Raw genomic sequence first — 21,764 nt, forward strand, 5'->3', positions numbered from 1 at the left:
ACTTCATACAGTATTTTAATTGACAAAGATTTCAATTAAAAGAGTACAGCTCCCTCATCAACATGGATACCTTGGGCTCTATTTTCCATGCAGTTAAGTTGCTTAAATTCCATTGCATTCCGTGATAGTTAAGTAGCTTGTGTGAAAGACTGCAGCAAACAGAACAGAGTGGGCCATTCCCTAATTGTATTGTGGGAGAGATGCAATGCACGTGTTCCTGGAAACTTCAGAATAGTTTAAGAACATCTTATACGCTGTGTTCATTTCAGTTTTGTCCATAAAGCCCGCATGCTGAAATCCAAATCTTAATGTAGTTTTGTAACTGAAATGTAACATACCAAGTTTACTTTTATATGGACTGCAGATTTTGATTTAAGCAAAGGAAAGTTTAGAAATACTTGGTGCTAAGGTTTGCTTAGCAATGTCGGCAGGACTGCTGGGGCTTGATCAAAAGACACCATTTGTGTGTTTAACTATAACAAGAATGTGTGTTACACATGAAGACGGTCCCATACCAAGTACAAATGCAGCCACATAATTGGAGATCTGTCCCATTCCAACAATGAGAAAGAGAACTGAAAACATTTCCCAGCTTGTTGAGAAGACCTGGATGAAGCCAAACCCAGTCTGGACTCCCATTGTTGCAAACATCACATTCTTCCTACCAAACCTGCCATGGGACCAAATGAGAAGAAAAATAACCATGTCAAAGGTCAGTTAAATAGAGTATATGCACACACACAAAAAGAATAAGGCCAGTTCATTCACACTATCTTTTAATCTTAGCCAAACATTTGAGAACCATCCACATTTTAAATATATTAAACATCCAAAGCAGAAAAATCTCCTCACTGAAGGTGAGCACTTGAATGATGGAAGAAATTAACACCTATAAATTCTTTCAGGTCTCTTATTTTCTAGCATATTCCTTCCTTACAAAGAGCCCCGTGGCGTAGAGTGGTAAGCTGCAGTATTGCAGCCCAAGCTCTGCTCCCAACCTGAGTTCGATCCTGGCGGAAGCCATGTTCAGGTAGCTGGCTCAAGGTTGACTCAGCCTTCCATCCTTCTGAGGTATGTAAAATGAGTACCCAGTTTCCTGGGGGTAAAGTGTAGATGACTGGGGAAGGCAATGGCAAACCACCCCATAATAAAAAAAAAGTCTGCCAAGATAACGTCGTGATGTGACGTCCCCCCATGGGTCAGAAATGACTCGGTGCTTGCACAGGGGACCACCTTTACCTTTTACCCCCTTCATTACTGTGGCATATGAGGAATTTGCCCTCAAGGGAAGGGGGAAGCAGACATAGGGTAAAAGTATTTTCCCTTCTCTTCCTTCCAAATTTCTCATCAAATGTGGACTCTGACTGGGGTCACCAAGGTTCAAATCCCCATTCAGGTATGAAATGCACTGAATTACCTTAAGATAGTGAACCTAACCCATTTCACAAGGTTAGTAGGAAGTGGGGTGAGGTTTGCTACTTTGAGCTTCTTGGAGGATAACTAAAACAAACAAATTCATTACAGTTGATCAACTCAATTCTAACTAAGTTTTAAAAGCTGTGTATAAAAAAGAGAGAGAAATAATTTACTTATCGGAGAGTAGTCCAGACATAAAAGATCCAACCAATACACCCACAAAAAACAAAGAGGTAGTTAAAGGTGATTTCCAGTCGTTGTCACACACAAGATTCCACTGTAAAAGAAAGAAAAGAGTATTTTTAATTTATACACAACATTAATTTTTTAAAATAACCAAACAATAAGTTACTACAATGGATCCTTTGTGTTATTAGCATTTACATGGGGGAAAATTAAAAAATAAAAAACTATACAGTTATGAAAGAACCAAAATCTACTGTTTTGACGTAACAGTACCAAAAGCAATCACTCACAGTATACCTTCACAAAACAGAAGCCTAGCTTATGTGGAGGGATCTATTTCAGAGTTGAATTTTTCAGCTTATGGTGAGTTGGATAAAGGCAGAAGTCTCCAAATAACTGATTGCTTATGCATCTCAGCTATTTGTGCCTCAAAGATGATGTATACATCTTCTTTCAACAAACTTTTGATCAGTTTAGATATCATGCAAAACTATGGTTTATTTAAACTTTGGTTCCTTTGTGAAATGAGGAATTGGCTTTCAGATGGTCAGTGAATCCTGGCTTGTGTTGGCAAGTCTTGCCTTCAGCATTGTCATTCTTTCCTCTTGACAGATACATATCCCTGCCAGCCTCATGGCAACCAACTGATCAAAAAGCCTCCCTGCATTAGTAACTCATTCATTACTGATTACTGGCAATGTCAGAGAGGAGAGGCTTGTGAAATAAATGTAAACAGGATGTTTGTATAAACCATTTTGTTATTAAAATGTAGGCTATCAAGATATTGAGGGCACAACTGGCATAATTGCCTTTCTCACTTTTATTATTTATTTATTTTTATCTATTTACTTACTTCATTTATATCCTACCATTCTCCCTAATGATGCCAAAAGCTAGCTTACATAATTCTTATCTCCTCCATTTTATCCTTCCAACAACCCAGTGAGATAGGTTAAACATGTGTAACTGGCCCAACGTCACCCAGCAAGCTTCCATGGCAGAGAGGGGATTCGAACCTAGTTCTCCCAGGTCCTAGTCTGACACTCTAACCTCTATAACATGCTGATTCTCATGGATACACAGAAAGAGCTTGTGGCATTCCTGTGTATCTAACAGGGCAGGAATGGAAAGAGGACTCAAGTTTGTCACCAGGCAGGCTGGGAACTGAGGATGGAAAGAGGCTTGGAGCCAGAGCGAGACGGCTGAGGGCAAGAGCATTTTTGTTTTTGACCAACTCTTGGCAGGTGACTCTGTAGGCTGGGTGGGCTGGAACATAGCCAGGAAACAAACCCTGAATAAAATAACATACAGTTTTTGTATGCCTTCACCCGCATTTTTTGTGCAACATTTTGCAATGTTTCGAAAGCAAGTAAGTAGTGTGGAAAGGGCCCTGGATAGCCCAAGAGAGCTAAAATCCCACCAGGGATCATCATAACTGAACTCTGACTTGAGGACACTCTCTACCACCACCACCACCACCACTTTTGTATATAATACCATAAGACCAACAGAAGTTAATAAACTAGTTCCATATTCTGGCTAAGGTCCAAGCTTGAGATAGCCTAATTAACAATAGTTAATGTGGTGACATGGATTCTGATAATCATTTAACTATGGTTAATTAAACCATAGTTTCACATTATATCTGAACTGACCCATTGGCTTCATTCAAGCATCATGATAAAACTGCGACTGAACATCATCAGGTCTTGTTGCTGCACATGCACAGCTTGATTCAAAATTTCCTCATTTGATAAAACTTCAGTTCTCCATGATGTCTAAATGCAGGGACCACAGAAGAACTGGAGGGTCTCAGAAAAATGAGCACTGTGAATTGTGCCCAGTAGCCAACTGGCAGCCAGTGTAGTTCTTTTAATGCTGGTGAAATAATGTTCCCTATGAGCTACACTAAATAACAATTTTGTTGCTGCATTTTGCAGTAATTTAACCTAAGTGTGATCAAAACACGGATAAAAACAGGCAGATTGCACTACTGAAGAAAAGGGTGTAATTGGTGCATCAACTGGTAATTAAAAGCTCTCTGAGGCCAGATTCAGAATTAGATAGCTGATCGAACATAGAAAGGCATATCTAAGGATGGTCTGCAGACATGGATCTGATTCTGAAGCACTTCTAAGTGGTGAATCTGAGTCTTTATGAGGAGTGTAGCCCCACTTAGAATAGGGTGATTCCTTATTTCCCGATTAGCATTAGTGACCACAGTGCCTTAGTCTTGTCAGGGGTATGATTCAGTTTGATATTCATCCACTCAATCGCTGCCTCCAGATACTTGTTCAGAACAAACTACAGAGGAGCTGCAATGCAAATACTGCTCATTTTAAAACATCAGTTCTCATAACTACATAATTTTGAGTTTGAAATGTATACCCCATATATAAGGTAGTTTAGAAAAATGGTACAACAGCTGGGCTTTCCAACATAACAAAAATTGCAGTAAAATATTCATTTTAAAAATGCTTATGATCTGGGGTTAAACATAGAAGGGAGAAAGAGAAAATATGCAATGAAGGTTTAGAATGTATGCAGACATTTTTAAAAAAATCTTCCAGTCAAGTGGCTACACAGGAGATGTGAATATTTCCTGCTGTACTTCCCCAGAATCATGAATACCATTAGATATATCCTATTATCTTCAATCCTATATGTAATTTTGACTGTGGCCTCAGAGTGCAGATCAAAAAAATCAACACAACGGGACCAACTAACTACAGACAGGAGAGAGAGTCCCACAAACCTCAAAAAAGAAAGAAAAGAACTCCCCAATTTGCAGAAAAACTTAAAATAGGGGGCAGAGTTTAAAATCTCTTCAAAATGACAATTGATACAAACGAAGCATTGCAACTCAAACAAACAAACCAACCAAATAAAATCATCAACAACCTGCCCAGAGGTGGCTTTGAGAAGAAAGCACACCTGCTGCATTTTCTACACCCATCAGCTGGCTGGGCAGGGGGATTTGGAGAGGAAAGTGCTTCTGGCATGGTTGTTGATCAAAACCCAGACCCATCACCACCTGGCCGGTGAAGCCTGGAGCAGAAAGTGTGCCTTGCACCTTACCTACCCCAAGATGCTGCTTATCACAGTGAGAGCCTCACGGACCAACCGGGGAGAGGAAAATGGGATCCCGTCCCTATCTTTGTGAGTCTCTCTAATTGTTTTAATCAGTTTTCTTAAAGATGTCAGAGCAGTCCACCAGGAGGAGCTAAAAGAACAAGAAAATCGCCTAAAGAACTACTGTAACAGAATAGGCCTACTGCCAGTCTTTTGTGTATCCAACCAATGGAAACCATTGTTTTCCAAGATCCTCCCCAGAAACAACTACTCCGGCTTCACATTCATTTAATCTCAATAGTATGTTAGGTAATATATTAAATACAGAAAAGACACAATCCCTGCTCCTAGTGATAATATACTTCATCTGAGGGACAAGAAGAGAGGGGTTGGGGAATGACCTTGGGTACATTCCTTCAGCTAAAGCTCTAAGCATACTAGAGGGAGTGATATGGCTGCTATGGAAACCCTAGCCCTGCCCCCAGCCACTGAATAATCTGCAAACTGGCGGAGACACAGCCAGCCTACAGGGGCAGTGGCAGAGGGCTAGAAGGATAAATCTGATTAGGGTGGTCTTGCCTGCTGTCCAGTTTCTCCTGATAATCTCTCCCTTTTTTCTCCACCTATGACTTCCTTCCTTTTTTTGCTGCATTCCACTTCCATTTCCTTCCCATTCTGCATCCCTCTGTGACCTTTGTAAATAAAATTTTACAAATAAAAATTGAAATCCCTTCTAAGAATTTCAAGTTTTCAGGTCTTTAAACAAGAGTCACCATCTGTCCTGAAGCACTGATAAATACGAGAAGTAATCTCTAATCTAAATGTTACACACACTTGGATCTCTTGTGTCCTGACGATTTACTGTAACTTCAGTGTATCTGGTGGGGGCTACTGTTTGTTCTTCAGTACTGTAGTTATTTTCTTCTGCAGGGCAAACTTGCACTTAGGAAGTTGATTTTGGTTGGGAAAACAGATGGAGAGTGCAAAATAAAAAAAAGCAGCCCCTGCAAGTAATTTTAAAAAGGCTCAGGAGTTATAGTCATTAATGTCCATTGTAACATGCAGTTTGTTCCTTAGTTCACTCCTTCCCAACTTTTGAATATAAAGAGTCATACATAATTAGACTTGCAGTGAAATCCTACATAGAGTTACTCCAGTTTAAGCCCATTGACTTCAGTATTCCATTGAATAAAGGCCTCTGTTTCTTTTTCTAAGCAAGGCAATTTTACAAACGTGGCATCTTGTAACACAATACTGGCAGATGAGGGGGGGACAGCAATTGCTGAATGTTGCCTGACTAAAAAAGACAGTCTTGTCCCACTGGTACTATGGCAACACTATATACAATAGATTCAATGTCTGGCTTTAGCTGTGCACTTCTCATATCTTTTCTGCTATCCTCTTTATCTCCCACACATACTTGTACTGCTTTATCTACCTAAAATGCTTCAGAGGAATAAATTCTTAAGATGAGCAGATGCAGATAACAAGAGCTCTTTGTGATTTTAATAGGTATTGGCAGAGGCCGGAATTTTGGAAATTGCATCTTACAATGCAGTGGTAAAAACAGCTGCATCTACCCCAATTTTCCTCCCTTAAACATTATTAAAAGTACAAAGGAAAAAGTCATTCCTGGATTGCATCATCCTAGTATTTACAATATCAGTCTTGAAAAAAATTATACTGTGTTTGTCCTTTCATTGCAAATTATAGGCTACAGACAGGACGGGAAAAGACAATCACCAGGCAGGTAAACATTCAGCGACAGGACCATTTTTTGCCACATGGGAAGTTTTTATTCTCTTGCTTGCTTTGATCAAGGCTAAGAGGGCAGTCATTTGCCTCTGACTCCTCAATCCCACTCTTGAAAATGCCAATGAATAGGATATCTATGATTGCTTTCATTTCTCATTATCATGTCACTAAGGAGCAGAAGTAACGATTTAAGCAAATAGTGCTTCCACTGTGATCAGCATTTGCAAGAATGGAGGAAAGAAGGTATGCATTGTCTGTCATCAGTCTCAGTAATAAAGTTGTCAACTGGCCAGGAAAAGAGTCTTGTCCCTTTAATATGTTTAGTATGCATATATGGACAGATGAAGCTTTTCATGGCATGAAGCTAAATAACATCACTTGGCAATTGCTACAGATCAAACTGATATTAACGGGCCAGCTAGTGGGATCAGTTTGAATTTGGCAACCCTACTTAGTAACCATGGATTCTATAAACCCAAGGTCAAAAAGTAGATTAAACCTGTCCTTTCCAAGCTGAATGAGACATGAGATACACTTAATTCCAGGAGTTAGTCAGAGCATGCATATTATACTCAATCTGCAATCATTCCACTGACCGCCCATCAGTTATTGATTTCAATTCATGGTACTGGCCGTTACATATAAAGCCCTTCATGGCCTTGGACACACAGGACCACCTCTTCCCCTTTGCTCTACCATAAAACTACACTTATATGGCCTTCTGCAGGTACCAAACTGCAAACAGGCAAGATCAACAGCTGCTTGTACACATGCATTCTCTGTAGTGGCCCCCACCTTATCGAATGCTCTGCCTGAGGTCAAAATTGCTCCCATGTTTCTGGCATTCCAGAGACTACATAAAACAGAGATAAGATCTTTGTAACATAATGGTTCAGGAGATATTTCAATGAAAGGAATGAGTCTGTGGATGGAATGTCAATGTTGCTGGATGCATTATCATGTTCCCAGGGGGCTATATTTCCACTTATGTTATAGCATTTACTGCTTGTCTAACATGTCATGTTTAATACTTATGCTTTGTTCACATCTCTGCTTTAATTTGATTTCTAAAATCCTAGTCCTACTGCACTGCTTATTAGATGTCTCATCCTATTTATTGTGTTGATTACACTATGTAAGCTGCCTTGAGTCTCAGTGAAAAGGCAGACTATAAATAACAAAAATTAATTCCCTTCTGGTGGTAACTGAATCTCAAATTCAAATCACCAGAAACACAACGAATAGTTGTTAAAAAGTGAAAATTTCAGCAAGTACATCTTTCTCATCTCTGTTAGAGATAAAACAATCAAAATTGTTCCATCCATTCAATCATAACGAGCAGAGATGGTTTGTCCCAAAAGAAACCTAGAAATCAAATCTGCAGGTACCTTAAGACAAGGACTCCTCATGCTTGGGCGTAAGAAAATCCCTTTAAGTCATTCTTACCAAATGGCTATTGTGGTATTCATGTCACTGCACTTTGTCCTTTAGAGTTTTAATATCTACAAAGTAGTGTAAAATTTTCAGTTAGTAAGTGTTACAAAAAGTAAAACAGAAGTTTCTCATTTTAATAATTTTTTTTCAAAATCACTAAGATCAAAATGACCTCAGCTGATTAAAATTTAACTTTTCTTTACATCAAGGAAATTCAGAATTAAAATGTGGATTCAATTATTTATATTCACCCCATGAACCACTTTGTCTTAGAGGTACCTGGCTGAATAGGAGCTTTTAATAGAAGATGCCCATTTATTAAACTTCATACACTTGTTGAACAAAAAACAGTTCTTCCTTGTATCAAAGAAATATATTAATTACAATAAGCCAGGTGATATGTTAACCCTCCCCCACACTCTGTATACTGCTCAGATTGGGTATATCTGTTGGACACAAAAATTCCATGCCCTGCTTGTCACTGTGATTAAAAAAATGAGTTGATTAGTTGGCAACTCTTCACGTGATTTGGAAATATGAACCAAATGGCAATGTCATTATCTCACACTGCTAAACTGTTAATTGCTAAACAAATTGCTAAATTGCTCTTGACGGCAGATATCTACTCTAATGCTCCACCCTTTACCCTACCTTATCAAGCAGCTGCTAATAGAAATGGGACTAATATTTAAACATTTTATGGCCATCATGGGCAGAGATCTAACTGGCCAAAGGCTGGGTTCAAGCCATTTATATTGTCAATGGTAGAAGATATAAACAGACAAGTGGATCAACTCAATTAAACAGTTTATAAATTATAAGTACAAAGACTCAGCTAGTCAATCAAAGTAATGATCAAATTAGATTAGATGCATTGATCTGAGTGTGCATGGGTGATGGCTTATAGTTTAGCTTACAGAGGAATCCTCATGTCCCAGAGGGCAGACAGACGTCAACAGACATAAATCAAAAAAGAGGATTTCCATGTGGGTGACTGATGGACAGTTCAAACTTAGAGCAACAGACTGAACAATCTTGTAGTTTTTTCCCTTCAGAAAGGGCATCTGGATTCCAGGAACAGTCTTCTCAAACTAGTCTTCTCAGGAACAGTTCTCAAACTGGATAGTACCTTAAACAAGGAAACAAAGAACTGACCAGGACCTGCTCCTATATCAGGATGTGTTGACCAGGCAATGTTTAGTCTTGCTGAGCCTCAAGGGAGCTTGCAAAAGTTTGGGGTCATGGGCCCAATGGGCAACTACTATAAAAGGCAACCATCAAGGAAGCTTCAAGGACATGCTATAAAAGTCAAGTCCATTCCCTGCATCAGAAGAGGAAACCAAAAGGGCAACATCAGAGGTCTCATAACAACAAATAGTTACTGGTCAGATCTGGCCACCTGTGTGTAAGAGCTGAATGGTAACTTAGTAATAGGAGGCTTAAGATGTAACATTACCCTCTTGATTACTTTTTTCTTAAATTAGTGAAGTGCTGCAGTGTCTGGATTCCTTCTTCAATGACATACTCCCTCACAGTAGTGGGCTGATCACCCACAGGTCTTGGAATATCGTGCACAATTAAATGACAAGAATTAATTAGTATTTTTACTAATTGGCAGTTTATATTATACACATGAATGAATTAATTCATGTATATCTTTTTTTAGGGATCTTACACAAACATAGAGAATGGATTGGATGGGTTGTCCATGTTGATTAAATATCTAAACTATCAATACTCCTATCAATATAGGAACTTTTATCAATTCTCCTATCAATACTATCAGAACGATCAATACAGGAACTATACTGTTGATCTACATAACATTCATGAGAAACAGCAGGAAGGAACAGGATAACTGATGGTATTATTCCATCTTTCTAGTCTGTGATGCTTGCAATGTCACTGTGCATATGATTTGCTACTCTTGGTTTCAATCCAAGCATTGCAGCATCCCAAGTAAGAGCAAGCACACAATATATATTTAAACTAATATGCATCTTTTTCTAACAACGATTTTAAATATATCTCAAACTAAGAAAAGAACCAACCTTGAAATCCATTCTTAACACTTTGAGGAGATGAGATACATGTGGACTTCAGGTTGTGTCCCGGGCTGAAGAGTGCAACAAATTGTCATTCTGCTATAAATGAATATTGGTGGTTCTGCTTTTTCAGAGACATACATTGAAGTCTGAATATCTTTTCTTACTGACTCAAGTGCCATTCTTAGCACTCATTTATATTGATTTTGCCATGCCTCGGTGACAAATTGTTTAATGAGCAGCTAATCTGCACTATCTGTACAGTGAAACTGCTGAAAAATTACGCAAATAAGCTTTTCTTTTAGTTTACTAAACTACAAAGTTTACTAACTGTGTAACAAGAATGCTTGCTTAATTCAGCAGCAGTTAGAATTGTATACTGGCCTAACAGAGTTGCTTCCAGCTGACTCAGGAGTCTGAATATAGCAAATCAACTCATGCAAAAGGTATTTCATTCTCTAGTACCTTAAACAAGGTTACTGAAGTTCACTGAACAAGACTGAAGTTCTTGTACAGTGAAAAAGTAAATGGTATTTCTTGAGAAAAATATGCAAGAACTAGAAACAGGAAAAAAGACACTTGCCAGCAGTTCTTTGACATTTATTTATTACTAATCTTTTTTGCAACAATGAATAAAATAATATCAGAGATTGTACATGCTGACCCTGCCAACAGAAGCATTGATCATGGAATCCACACTGAGCTGCCAAAGGCTATCAGATCCTGACAGCCATTTAAGCCACATGTTACATAAAATACTGTTACCAGTTGTCAGGAAGAGCCTGCACTGGTTGATAATAGTTTATAAATAAAATACAAGCTGGAGACTGGAAAAGACTTGCAGGGGCATCTCATTCTCCCCTCTCCGATTTCCTATTTCCCTTCCTTGGCAGCTCCCATAACCTCTCCCCTTTCCTGCTTCCTTCTCTTTTCCACCCATCAGCCAACCTATCTTTATCTGCCCCCCCCCCGTCTTCAATTTTCCCACCTTCCCTCCCCATATAAGCCTCTTCCTAGGAAAACTCTGACCAAGTTGTATAGGGCCTGATGATCCGGGACCAGTTTGCATGATGGGGAAACTGTAACAACATGTAGGGGGAACTTCATTTTTTCTTATATCCCTCTCACACTATTTTCTCTTTTCTCTCCTGTTGGCAACACCCATAACATCATATTTCCCTGCTTCCTTCTCTCCTTCACACCCACCCAGCAAACTACCTTTCATATGCCCCCCATCATTAGGTATAATTATTATTTATTAACTTCATTTATATCCCACCTTTGGGGACCCAAAACAGCTTACACAATTCTCTCCATTTATCCTCACAACAACCTTGTGATGTAGGTTAGGTTGAGTGTCTGATGGGCCAAAGTAGGGTTGCCGTGTCCTCTGGGGCTGAAGTAGAAGTTGGGGGGGGTTGTTGGGGGGGGGTGCACCAGCAGGACCTTAGCACTCTGGAATGTTCCTTTGTGGCACTGAGAATGATGTCATTCCAGAAACAACATGAAAGCAACGAGTTGCACTGAGGCCGATTCAGTAGTGTTTGGGGCTGATTTTTACTGGATCAGGCCCTGGTACAACCCATTGCTTCTGCATTGTTCTGGGAATAACATCATTCCCTGAAGCAAGGTCCTGAGGGCTCCAGAGTTTCCAGCCTGTTCCCACTCCTTTCCAACTCTGCCAGCCAGGTGAGAGGTGGCAGGGGGCAGAGGCTGGGACTGGGGGATCCCCACCTCCACCCCCAGGAAGCTGGTAACCCTAGCCCAAAGTCATCCAGAGAGATTCCATGGCAGGGTAGGGAGCTGAACCTGAGTCTCCCATACCTTGTGTGAAACACCACTATACCACACTGACTTTGGGGGGAGGGGTTGTTGTTGAACAGCAGCAAGCAGCCAGGCCTGACTGAGTCACTGAAGTTGTGTGGTAACAAGTCACCCAGTGGTTGCTACTGAGCCTGACCCCAATGAATCCTCCCTCAAAGGCAAAAGCAGCTCTTCCCCCTCCCCTCCCCTTTTATTGACAGAAACCAAGGCTGGAAAGATGGGTTTTTGTGTGTGGTTGTCTAGCAGTGGCCACTGAGGGTACTTGTTTCTTAAGACTACATTCATTCCTTTTATCATTTGGGTTTTTTAAAAACCTCACTTCCCTGTTGATTTTTTTAAGATTCCAGATTTTTCTGCACATGTGGGGCTTTTCTCCAGTTTGTAGAAATGTCTGTCTCGTCAGGCCATGGCATAAATCTCCAGTTTAAATAGCCAGAGATAGGGCTGTGTTGAGAATTAGATATACTGAAAATGTAGAAAGTCATTGGTCACTTTAAAACAACTTATTTCAGGGCATTTGCCTACAAATGAAACATTCAGTTTCAACAGACTGAAAATGCAGATAGTTACAACATGGTAAAATTCACCTCCCCAAGTAATCCATAATACAGACTACCAGTTCCTAATGTGGTTGCACACAAACTTCCAGAATATAGTAAATAGTCTTCTGTTTCCATCCAAGCAGATATAAAGGGCTAGCTCAACGCAAACCTTGTTGTTGCATTATCCCATGATAAGATGGGTTTTAGGGTACTGGAGGGGTGGGAGAGCACAGGAATATCTACAGAGCTAATATTGGATCTCAGGCATAGGGAGGTTCAGCAGCAGTAACCAGATAAATCACTTTAGACTTTTACCAACTTGTCTCCCTTCTGAGCTTCTTCTCAATCAAAGGGGCATTGGATCTGTTGACAAAGAACCATTAGGGTTGAAATCCTTGCTGTGAAATTCCAGGTAAATAAATATCTTTCCATAAATATGAATCAGCAGAAGACTATGGCCGAATCAACACTTCCCGACCTTCTGCTTTTCCTACACAATAATTGCACTGGATTCTATCCTGCAATATCCCAGTCTGTGTTCACATCCCTTCTCTTACTGAGGCAGCGTCGCGCTATACTTCGTCCACATCCCTGGGAGAATCGCGCAAAATGGGGCGGGTTTAGATCTGCCATAGCCAATGACGACATCGGTACTTTTTAAAAAAAAATTTAATACCAGATTTCCATTATAGCAATTTTTCACTCAATTGCTATGGTGAGGCCACACCCCCTTTGATGCCTGCGATTGGTCAATGTTGTTCTTTGCCATTTTTCTAGATATTCATTGGACCATTTTTCTGGTGGGCAAATCTGAAATGATATTTAAGGTGGGAGCGATCCAAACTCTCTTTGTTGGGTGTTAGAGGCAGATGTTGGTCACCACCATGGCTCCGAGGGAGACGATTTTGTTTTTCATTGTGGGACATTGGTAGGACAGAGGTGTTCACAAGGCTAACCACCACAGACTACTTTGTTACTGCTCAACTATGATTATAGGATAGCGATTATTTGCTATATCGATAATTTCAATATTTATTTTTTTAAAAAAACCTGGAAGGAGTCAACCTTTGCAGCCACAGAAATTACCTAGGCTCTCCTTCAGCAGTAAAACATAATTCATTGAAATAAAAATGACGCCCCCCCCCTTGATGCCTCCACAGGCATTTTTCAACGCCCTAAACCACTTGTTGGTGATCTTCATGAACGGGATTGCGCAATAGCGCTAGGAATGCCTCCCCTTTAAAAAAAATAATAAACAGTACGGGGGTGCGGGCATGCCTCAGACAGAGTTGGAACCATAAGAATTGCTTTGCAAAGAGGGACGGTGTTCCGGAAAGGCAAGAAACAAGGAAATGGGGTTGGTTAAGAGGGGGCGGTCTCTTTGGGAACCGCTTCTATTTGTTCACATCCATGGTGAGAACTGCGCAAGAGAAGCATTTGAAAGTGTGACAAACTCATCTGAGGTGCAGCGCAACAGATGCGAAAGAATGGCAGGATTGAGGTAAGAGTATGTGAACAGCCCTCTGAGAAGCACATAAATGGCGGGAAAATTGCAGCAAACTTGAGGTGTGTGGATTCGGCCATTGTTGACAGCAGAACATTGATAATTTTCATCAAATCTATAGCCCATTAAAATAAATGTGCTTTGAAACAAAATGAGAGCTAATTTACAACAATCTGCTGATATCTTTCTAATATACAATAAATCTTCAGAATATTTCATTGTTTTAACATCATTGGGCTTGAATCTCCAGCTACACAGCAGCAACAGGATTTCCAAGTTTAAGGTTGAAAGGATTAAACTGTTTAAGCCACATGCATCTGTCTTGGAATGGAAAATTATAGAAACAACCACATCACATCAAGAAGTTGATATACAGGGCTCTTGAATAAGTAGACCTGTTTCTCGGATTTAAAAATCTGGACTTCCAGCGTAGGAAAATACAGGTTTGATAGGAACAAACATTGCTATTCTGCAGCTTAAAGATAGGTTATTACAACAATGGAGAAGTGCCTTCAGCTAGGAAAATGCTCTTTGTATCCTAAGTCACAAAAACATGTTCTCTTTGAGTTTCACTGTGAAAGTAATTAAAAGAAGTTGTATTTATGTCATCTGAGTTAAAATGAATATTTTCCTAGATGAAGGCACCTTTTGATTGTTGTAATGATAATAATAATTTAATATACTTTTTTTAAAAAGCCCCCTAATTTTACAACAGGTTTACAATAATTAATTTAGTTAGGTCAGTGACTGGACAGTCTAATGGCCACGGTCAACATCCATTGTGAATATTCATCTGATACCTATAGCAGAATTCAGTGTGGTTGCTGACAATTTCAGCATTTTGGACATTCACATATGTCAGACATCAACATATGGGAAAAAATACTAAGTACTGCAAAATGTGACCCACAATGTGTGCCCTTACAAAAGTTTCTTAAATATGACAATTTGGGCTGTTTGAGGCCATCTAGGAAGGAAATGAGAGAGAATGTTTCTATGGCAACATTACACCTCATTCTAACACATTTTTATCCCATTCCTTCCTCCAAGGAGTTCAGTGCAGAATATAAGGTAATTTCACCTCTTTTTTATTCTTACAATAACCCTGTGAGCTAGGTTAGCCTTGAATACAATGAATTACTCAAGGTTATTAGTGAGTTTCCTAACTGTTTTGAATCCATATTTCCTCACTCCTCAGGCAGGCCATTCCGTAAGGTTGGGGCTACCACAGAGAAAGCACATGTGCAGACAACAGTTTATTTTGCCCAACTGTTGGACAGTATCTGCAGAACACCCAGTCCAGGTGAGCGAAGCTGCTGTGGCGGAACAACATAGGGGTAGAGGCAGTCACACAGATATGAAGGGCCAAGACCATGAAGGGCTTTGACTGCAACAGTCATGACTTTGAAGTGAGCCTGGTAGCTGATGGAAAGCCAATGGAGTGACAAAGAATGGGAATGATATGCAAACTCCATCTAGCTCCTGAGAACACTAGCTGGAGTCTCCAAGTCAACTTTGAAAGGAGACCTAGTAGACAGCGTTACAGTAGTCTAGTCTCAATATTACTGTGCCATGAATCCAGGTGGCCAGATTAATCATGTCAAGGTAGGGGGCTGTCTTCCAGGCTAGTCTGAGTTGTGAGGAGGACTTTTTTGCAGCTGCGTTTTCTTGCTTCTCTAGCAGCAGCGCTGGATGTAGTATAACCTCTAGGCTCTTCACTGAGTCAATTTCATTTTTTTTTTTTTTGCTTTCAGCCAGTTGACAACAGCTGTCAAGCAGTGACTTGGTACTTCTACTATTATCGCCAGGGGATTTGGATAATGAGATATAGAGCTGAGTGTCATTTGCATTTTGATGTCATCCAATTCCACAGCTACAAATGAGTTCTCCTAAAGGCTTTACATAGAGTTTGAATAAAATAGGGGATAAAATTGTGCCTTATGGGGGATAAAATTGTGCCTTGTGGATCCCCACAAAATAATTCCCAGACTGAGGAAAGCTGGTCTCCATTAGCACCCCTTAAGTTTATCCCATGAGGAACGATTTAAACTAGTCCAAGGTACATCCCCTGAAACCTACGTCTGTCTCCAAATGTCTCAGCAAGATGGCATGGTCTGCTGTGTCGAAGGCTGCAGATAGATCCAGGAGGAGCAACAATGAACCAGGCATTTGTCTGTATTCAGGCAGATGTCATCAATTAGTGCCACTGGAGACATTTCTGTCCCATAGCTTGGCCTAAAACCATACTGGAAAGGGTCCAAAGAAGCAGAGTTGTCCAAAAAGGCCTGGAGCTGGTTGGATATTGCTCTCTCAACCATATTTCCCAGAAAGAGTAGATTAGAGTCTGGTAAATAACTGGCTACATCATTTTTACCTAAGGATGGTTTTGAAAGGCTGAGGGAAGGTGGCTTGAATTACTGACTGATCTATGATATACTGCGAGGACTCCTTTATGCGGCCTTTACAGAATTTTAATGGACAGGATGGGTAAGGATCCACAGTACAAGTAAAGGCCTTCAGAGATGCTAGAATTCTGTCAATATCCATCAATGTGACTGGGTCAAAATGATTCAAGAACAGATCAGATGGCTCACCTATATTACAGGTGGCATCCAGATCAGAGAGTATTCAAGCTATTTTATCAGCAAAAAACTTTGCAAAAGTGTCACAGCTCATTGTCTGTTCTAACTGTCTAGTTAATGGGAGCAGTGAAGTTGAACACTCATTGGACCCTCTTCAAGAACACCCCCAAACAAACATAAAAGCCTCGTTCCAGAGCAAAGCCCCCAAGTTACACCTGACCTTTCCCAGGCTCTATTTCTGTCATCTTTCAAGCTGGACAATTTTCTTGAGTTGACTTTCATTCCGGCTTGCATGGTTTAACGCTTTTGACAGAACAAAAGGCCCTTTCCTTTGAGGCTCACCTGGTACCTACCCTACTTCAGGAGCATTGCCAAAACATTTTATGTTACATAGGCTTTTAATTAAGGGAATTGATCTTTAAAAATTGTTTTTGTGGTCTGCTTCTAGCCTGAGGACTGTTTTACAAAGTCATTTTAGGTTGCTGAACATGCGTAAGATTAGTAAATCATAAATTGGCAAATTTAAAATTGAAAGTGTGAAAGTAGGTTAAAGACTACAGATTTTATCAACTGCCTCAGATTTAAAAGTGCTTATATGCACAAAATCTTTGGTTGTGGAATGGGGAGGAGCATTAAGGAAAAGTAATGGCAGGCAACGATCTGCAAAACTTGTCCTGCATCAGACTCTTTAGCATATTAATTCAACCAGTTCCTTGAAAGCTGCTGTGATGGACTTTTATTTTTAAAATCCGAGAAGTGCTGTACAAACAGCTGAAGGACTATTAAGGGTTAATCCCTCAGAGACCCAAAGAGCTTTGAGTGACAGGCTATTCCATGGAATCTGATTGAGTAGCATGAGCTGGAAAAAAGAGGGTCTGTTTTTCAGCCCTAGCTGAGAGGGTTTGAGTGTGAACAGTCGAGATATGGAGTCCTAACTGAAAGCAGTTTAACACTGAAAGGAGAACTGGGGAAAAGTTGGCAAGAAAGTTTGGGAAGTAGGTGCAGACTCCCATTCGGGCCAAAGAAAGAGAATAGATCTTTTAAGGAGAGGAGACTTTCCCTACCCAGTTAAAGAGGGCGGTAGCTCTGGAAAAGATACCTGGTCAGGTGTGGTTGGAAATTGCCATTTGGAGACTTCAAGATTCAGTTAAAAACTGAAGAAAGCACTGATGTTTGAAGAGAAGGGGTCTGGGATATTAGAAAGTGAATTATCAGCCTTCTTAAACACAAAAGAGACAGAGAACATGAAAAAAAGTTTACCAGTTTGGGGAAAACGTGAACAAAAGCCTCTAAACATAAGAATTTAAGATTCTGTGAAGAGTGTAAGAACTAAAGTCTGTGCATGTACTGATTTTACCTCAGAGATTTCTATGTTGAATTATCTCAGGCATTTTCACCCCCTGGTTTTACCTGACTTTTACCCTCTAAAATAAAATTAATTATTCTTGAATTTAAAAAACAACTCTGGTGCCATTTCTGCTGTTTAAGGGCCAAGAAGAGGGAAGGAGGAAGAGAGAACATTATAGCTGCCAGGCTTATCATGATTACTTTAATCTGTACTAGGTCAAATGTGCCTACCTCAGCAATCTAGGGTAAAGTCCATATTCCCTCCCTTTTATAATCTGCCATTTTGTTTGAGGATGGGTGAAGTAAATGGGAGCTTTCATCCTTGAGGCAAAGGGTAAGATGATAAAAGACAGAGAACTGTATTTTATCAATTTGTTGTAAGAAAAAGGAAAGTTTCACAGATTCCCCTAAGGAAGCTTTGTAGCAAAATGCATGGGGAATTTTTACTTGGTTAATAAATATTCTTCTTCATTTGCACTATTGGTTTTTGCTATTTTCATTCTTCAGAGCTTAATTTAAACCAGGTGTCACTTATGCACCAGAACCTGTTTTCAGGGCCAAGGCTCAACCTTGGAACATGTGAAAAACAGGGTTGCACTTACCTGTAACTGTTGTTCATTGATGTCTTCTGCGAAGGCACACATGGGACTGTGCATGCGGAGGCCTGCTGATCAATGAAGTTTTGCTGCTTTATATCCACTAGGGGGCGCCTATCTTCCCCAGAGCACATGTGCGGCTGTTTCCCGCCAAAAATAGCCCATGCTCTGGGAGAAGCCCCTATCCACAGTTTCTCCTGAGCCGCCAGACTCTCCAGGTAAGTAGTGAAGAGCACCTAGCAGGGCAGGAGGGAGGGTATGCATGCCTGCACAGAAGACCTCAATGAACAGTTACAGGTAAGTGCAACCCTGTTTTCATTGTTGGTCTTCTGTGCAGTCTCACATGGGAGATTAGCAAGTCACTTACCCAAGGAGGAGGGTTAGGCTCTTCACTGGAACAGTGACTGTAAGACTGGTTGGCCCACTACCACCTCTTTCCTGTTGAGAATGCCAGGGTGTAGTACCTGATGAAGGTGTCTGCTGAAGTCCATGCTGCCGCTCTGCATATATCTTGCAAGGGTACTCCCTTAAGGAGTGCTGCTGAGGATGCTTGCAACCTGGTAGAATGAGCATGGACCTCCAACAGACAATGTAGGTTAGCTTGTTTGTAAAACATTCTATAGTCTGGACTACCCATCTGGCAACAGTCTGTGAAGTAGCTTTCCCCCTCCTTGTTTTGGCCTGCGTAACCAACAAATAACTGGACATCCACGCTAAAGGGTGCTGTACAGTCCAAGTAAAAAAGAAATGCCCTTCATGTATCTAAAGAGTGAAGTGTCCTCTGAGCCTCAGAACTGAAAACACTGAGTATTATCTCCTGAGATGTATGAAACTTAGAAACCACCTTCAGAAGGAATTCTAGGTTAAGCCTAAGTACCACATTTTCTCTGTGGATCTTAAGGAAAGGTGGTTCTATACATAATGCTGCCAGTTTGCTTACTCTCCTCTCAAAAGTAATCGCTACTAAGAGTGCCACCTTCATGAAGAGGAACCTCAAATGGTATGTAGCCAAGGGTTCAAAGGGTTTCATCATACATTTTGCTAAAACCAGATGTAGTGACCATTGAGGGACAATCTTGGACACTGGTGGGAATATGTTCTGTAATCCCTTAAGGAACAACTAAGAAGTGTAGAGAGAAAAAAAACCCTGTCTTTTTGTCTACAGTAGAATGAAACACTGAGATAGTGGCTAAATACACCTTGACAGAAGAGACGGAGAGACCATTCTGTTTAAGCTTTAGTAAGCATTCTAATATCTGGGCTAATGGACAATGCTAAGATTTTCTGGCATCGGGCTTTCTTGCCTTTAGGGTAATTTCAGCTATCTCCTTCTGGGAGTCTCCCTACTAGAGAATTAGCCACGCTGTCAGTTTGAGTCTGTGTATGGCTTCCCTGTAGGTGAATAGATTTAGAACCAAGGGCGGCTATTGAAATGTACCTCTGGTCAGTTGTAATAACCAATGGAACCATGGTTGGTGAGGCCAGAATGGCATCACTACAATGGCACTCGTTCCCTCTTCCTGTATCTTGCTGATCACACAAATAATCAGAGGAATGCGAGAGAAAGCATAAAATAGGTACCCTGATCAAGTTACTTGGAAAGCATCTCCTTGTGACACTGGGTCTAATTTTCCTTTGGAGCAGAATAAGGGAGTCCTTGTCACAAATAAGTCCATGTCTGGGAAGCCCCACTGTCAGAACAGCTGTAGTATGCATGATTCTTTCAGTGACCATTTGTGAATGGATGAACCTAATCTGCTCAGTCTATCTGCAATGAAGTTGGTTGCTCCCAGAATGTGGACAGCCTGAAGTGATATATTCTGTCTCCCTGCTTGTTTATATAAACATTGCTGTGCAGTTGTCTGTGAGTATTTAAACATTTTTGCCCTTTATCATATCTGCAAAGGAGATAAGCAAATAACATATTGCCCTTAATTCTAGAGTATTATTATGCAGCCTTTGCTCACTTTCCAATCATAAGCCATGCACAGAAAACGGTCCACAATGAGCCCCCCCCCCGACATTCAAGTGTTGAAGCATCTATAGTGAACGTGTCTTCAATTCTGGGTGAGCCAAAATCAACTTCTCCTAGTAAGTAGGAATCCATTAACCACTAAAGCAATGATCTGGATACTGCCCTAGGAATGCTGTATGAACTGGGTAGTGAAGTGACAGAAACCATAGTTGCAGTCTCCTCATTTGTAACCTGGCTAAGGTTATTACAGCTGTGCTACCTATGAGACCAAGGGCCAAGAGTGTCAGTATATTAAGTGCTGACTGAAATCTACAAGATGTGAAGGATCTCACCAGAGACTTTATCTTCCATGATCTCTCTAATGGCAGAAAAGCCCTATTCAGAGAGGTGCTGCGGACTGCTCCTATAAACTGAACCCTCCTAGATGGGTTCAGGTTAGATTTCTTAAAGTTTATTACGAGCTCCAAATTTTGGCATGTTTCTATTATTAATTTGTCCTTGCAGAATATCTCTGGAGTGGGCTGAGATAAGCCAATCGTCCAAATAAGGGTATATGGAGCATCCTTGGGTTCTAAGGTAAGCATCTACCGCTGTTATGCATTTAGTGCAAACTCTATGGGCTGTAGTCAGTCCAAATGGTAGAACCCAGTATTGGTAAATATTCCCTTCAAACATGAATCTCAAAAATTTTCTATGAGAAGGATGGATAGAAATATGGAAGTATGCATCTTTCAGGTCTAACACAGTGAACTAAGACCATATTAAGGGTCACTATTCTAAACCTGCATACCCCAACCAACCTATTAAGTTCTCTTAGATCTAAATTAGGTCTAAATCCACCATCCTTTTTCTGAACCAGGAAAAACCTGGAATAAAATCCCTATCAGGATTCAGATGTAAGGACCAGTTGTATTGTCTCTTTCTCTAATAGCACTGCCAGTTTCTTAGCTAGAGCAGGTGAAGAGTCCTGTTTAGATTTAAGAGGAAGACGCAGAGACGGTAAACTGTCAAACTCAATTTTACAATCACTGTCAATGATCTCCAACACCCATACATCAGAGGTGATCAGGTACCAAGCTGAATGAAAAAAGGAGAGCCTATTACCAAACAACACTATACAGTGTTCCTGTTCTAGTCAGAATTGTTTTGGGGTTTGAGCCAGATCTTTGCTAGAGGAAGAGCTGCTCCCCTGCCTCAATTTATGTGCTTGTTTTCTTCTTTGGTATTGCCCCTGATGAGCAGGAGCTGAGAGGCTCTGAGGATACTGATACATTTGGTATCTGTAGTATTTGCTCCTATAAGACTACTGTTGTTTATAAGAAAGCTTTGATCTCGATTGCTGTTGCAGTGGTTGGTCTGTCTTTTTGTTTCTCTGACAGGCAGTCATCAGTTTTAGCAGAGAATGTTTGGCCCTCTAATGGTAGGTCTTCCACTTTGCTACATGTCTCTACAGGTAGAGCTGTTGGACAGAGCCATGCATGTCTCC

At 40.5% G+C, this 21,764-nt stretch overlaps 1 protein-coding gene across 3 annotated transcripts in view; it reads right to left on the bottom strand.

The window, feature by feature from the left end:
• The window catches only part of LOC129328211 (organic cation/carnitine transporter 2-like), a 47,106-nt gene that overhangs the window by 19,715 nt on the left and 5,627 nt on the right, over positions 1-21,764 (bottom strand). For all 3 annotated transcript variants that reach the window (XM_054977105.1, XM_054977106.1, XM_054977107.1), the window contains exons 2-3: positions 1,590-1,693; positions 516-670 (exon numbers count right to left, since the gene is read on the bottom strand). In XM_054977105.1, the coding sequence (XP_054833080.1) occupies positions 516-670; positions 1,590-1,693 (259 nt within the window). The remainder of the gene's footprint in view (positions 1-515; positions 671-1,589; positions 1,694-21,764) is intronic.

The sequence above is a fragment of the Eublepharis macularius genome, chromosome 4, assembly GCF_028583425.1.
Source record: "Eublepharis macularius isolate TG4126 chromosome 4, MPM_Emac_v1.0, whole genome shotgun sequence".
In the NCBI taxonomy this organism is placed as follows: Eukaryota; Metazoa; Chordata; class Lepidosauria; order Squamata; family Eublepharidae; genus Eublepharis; species Eublepharis macularius.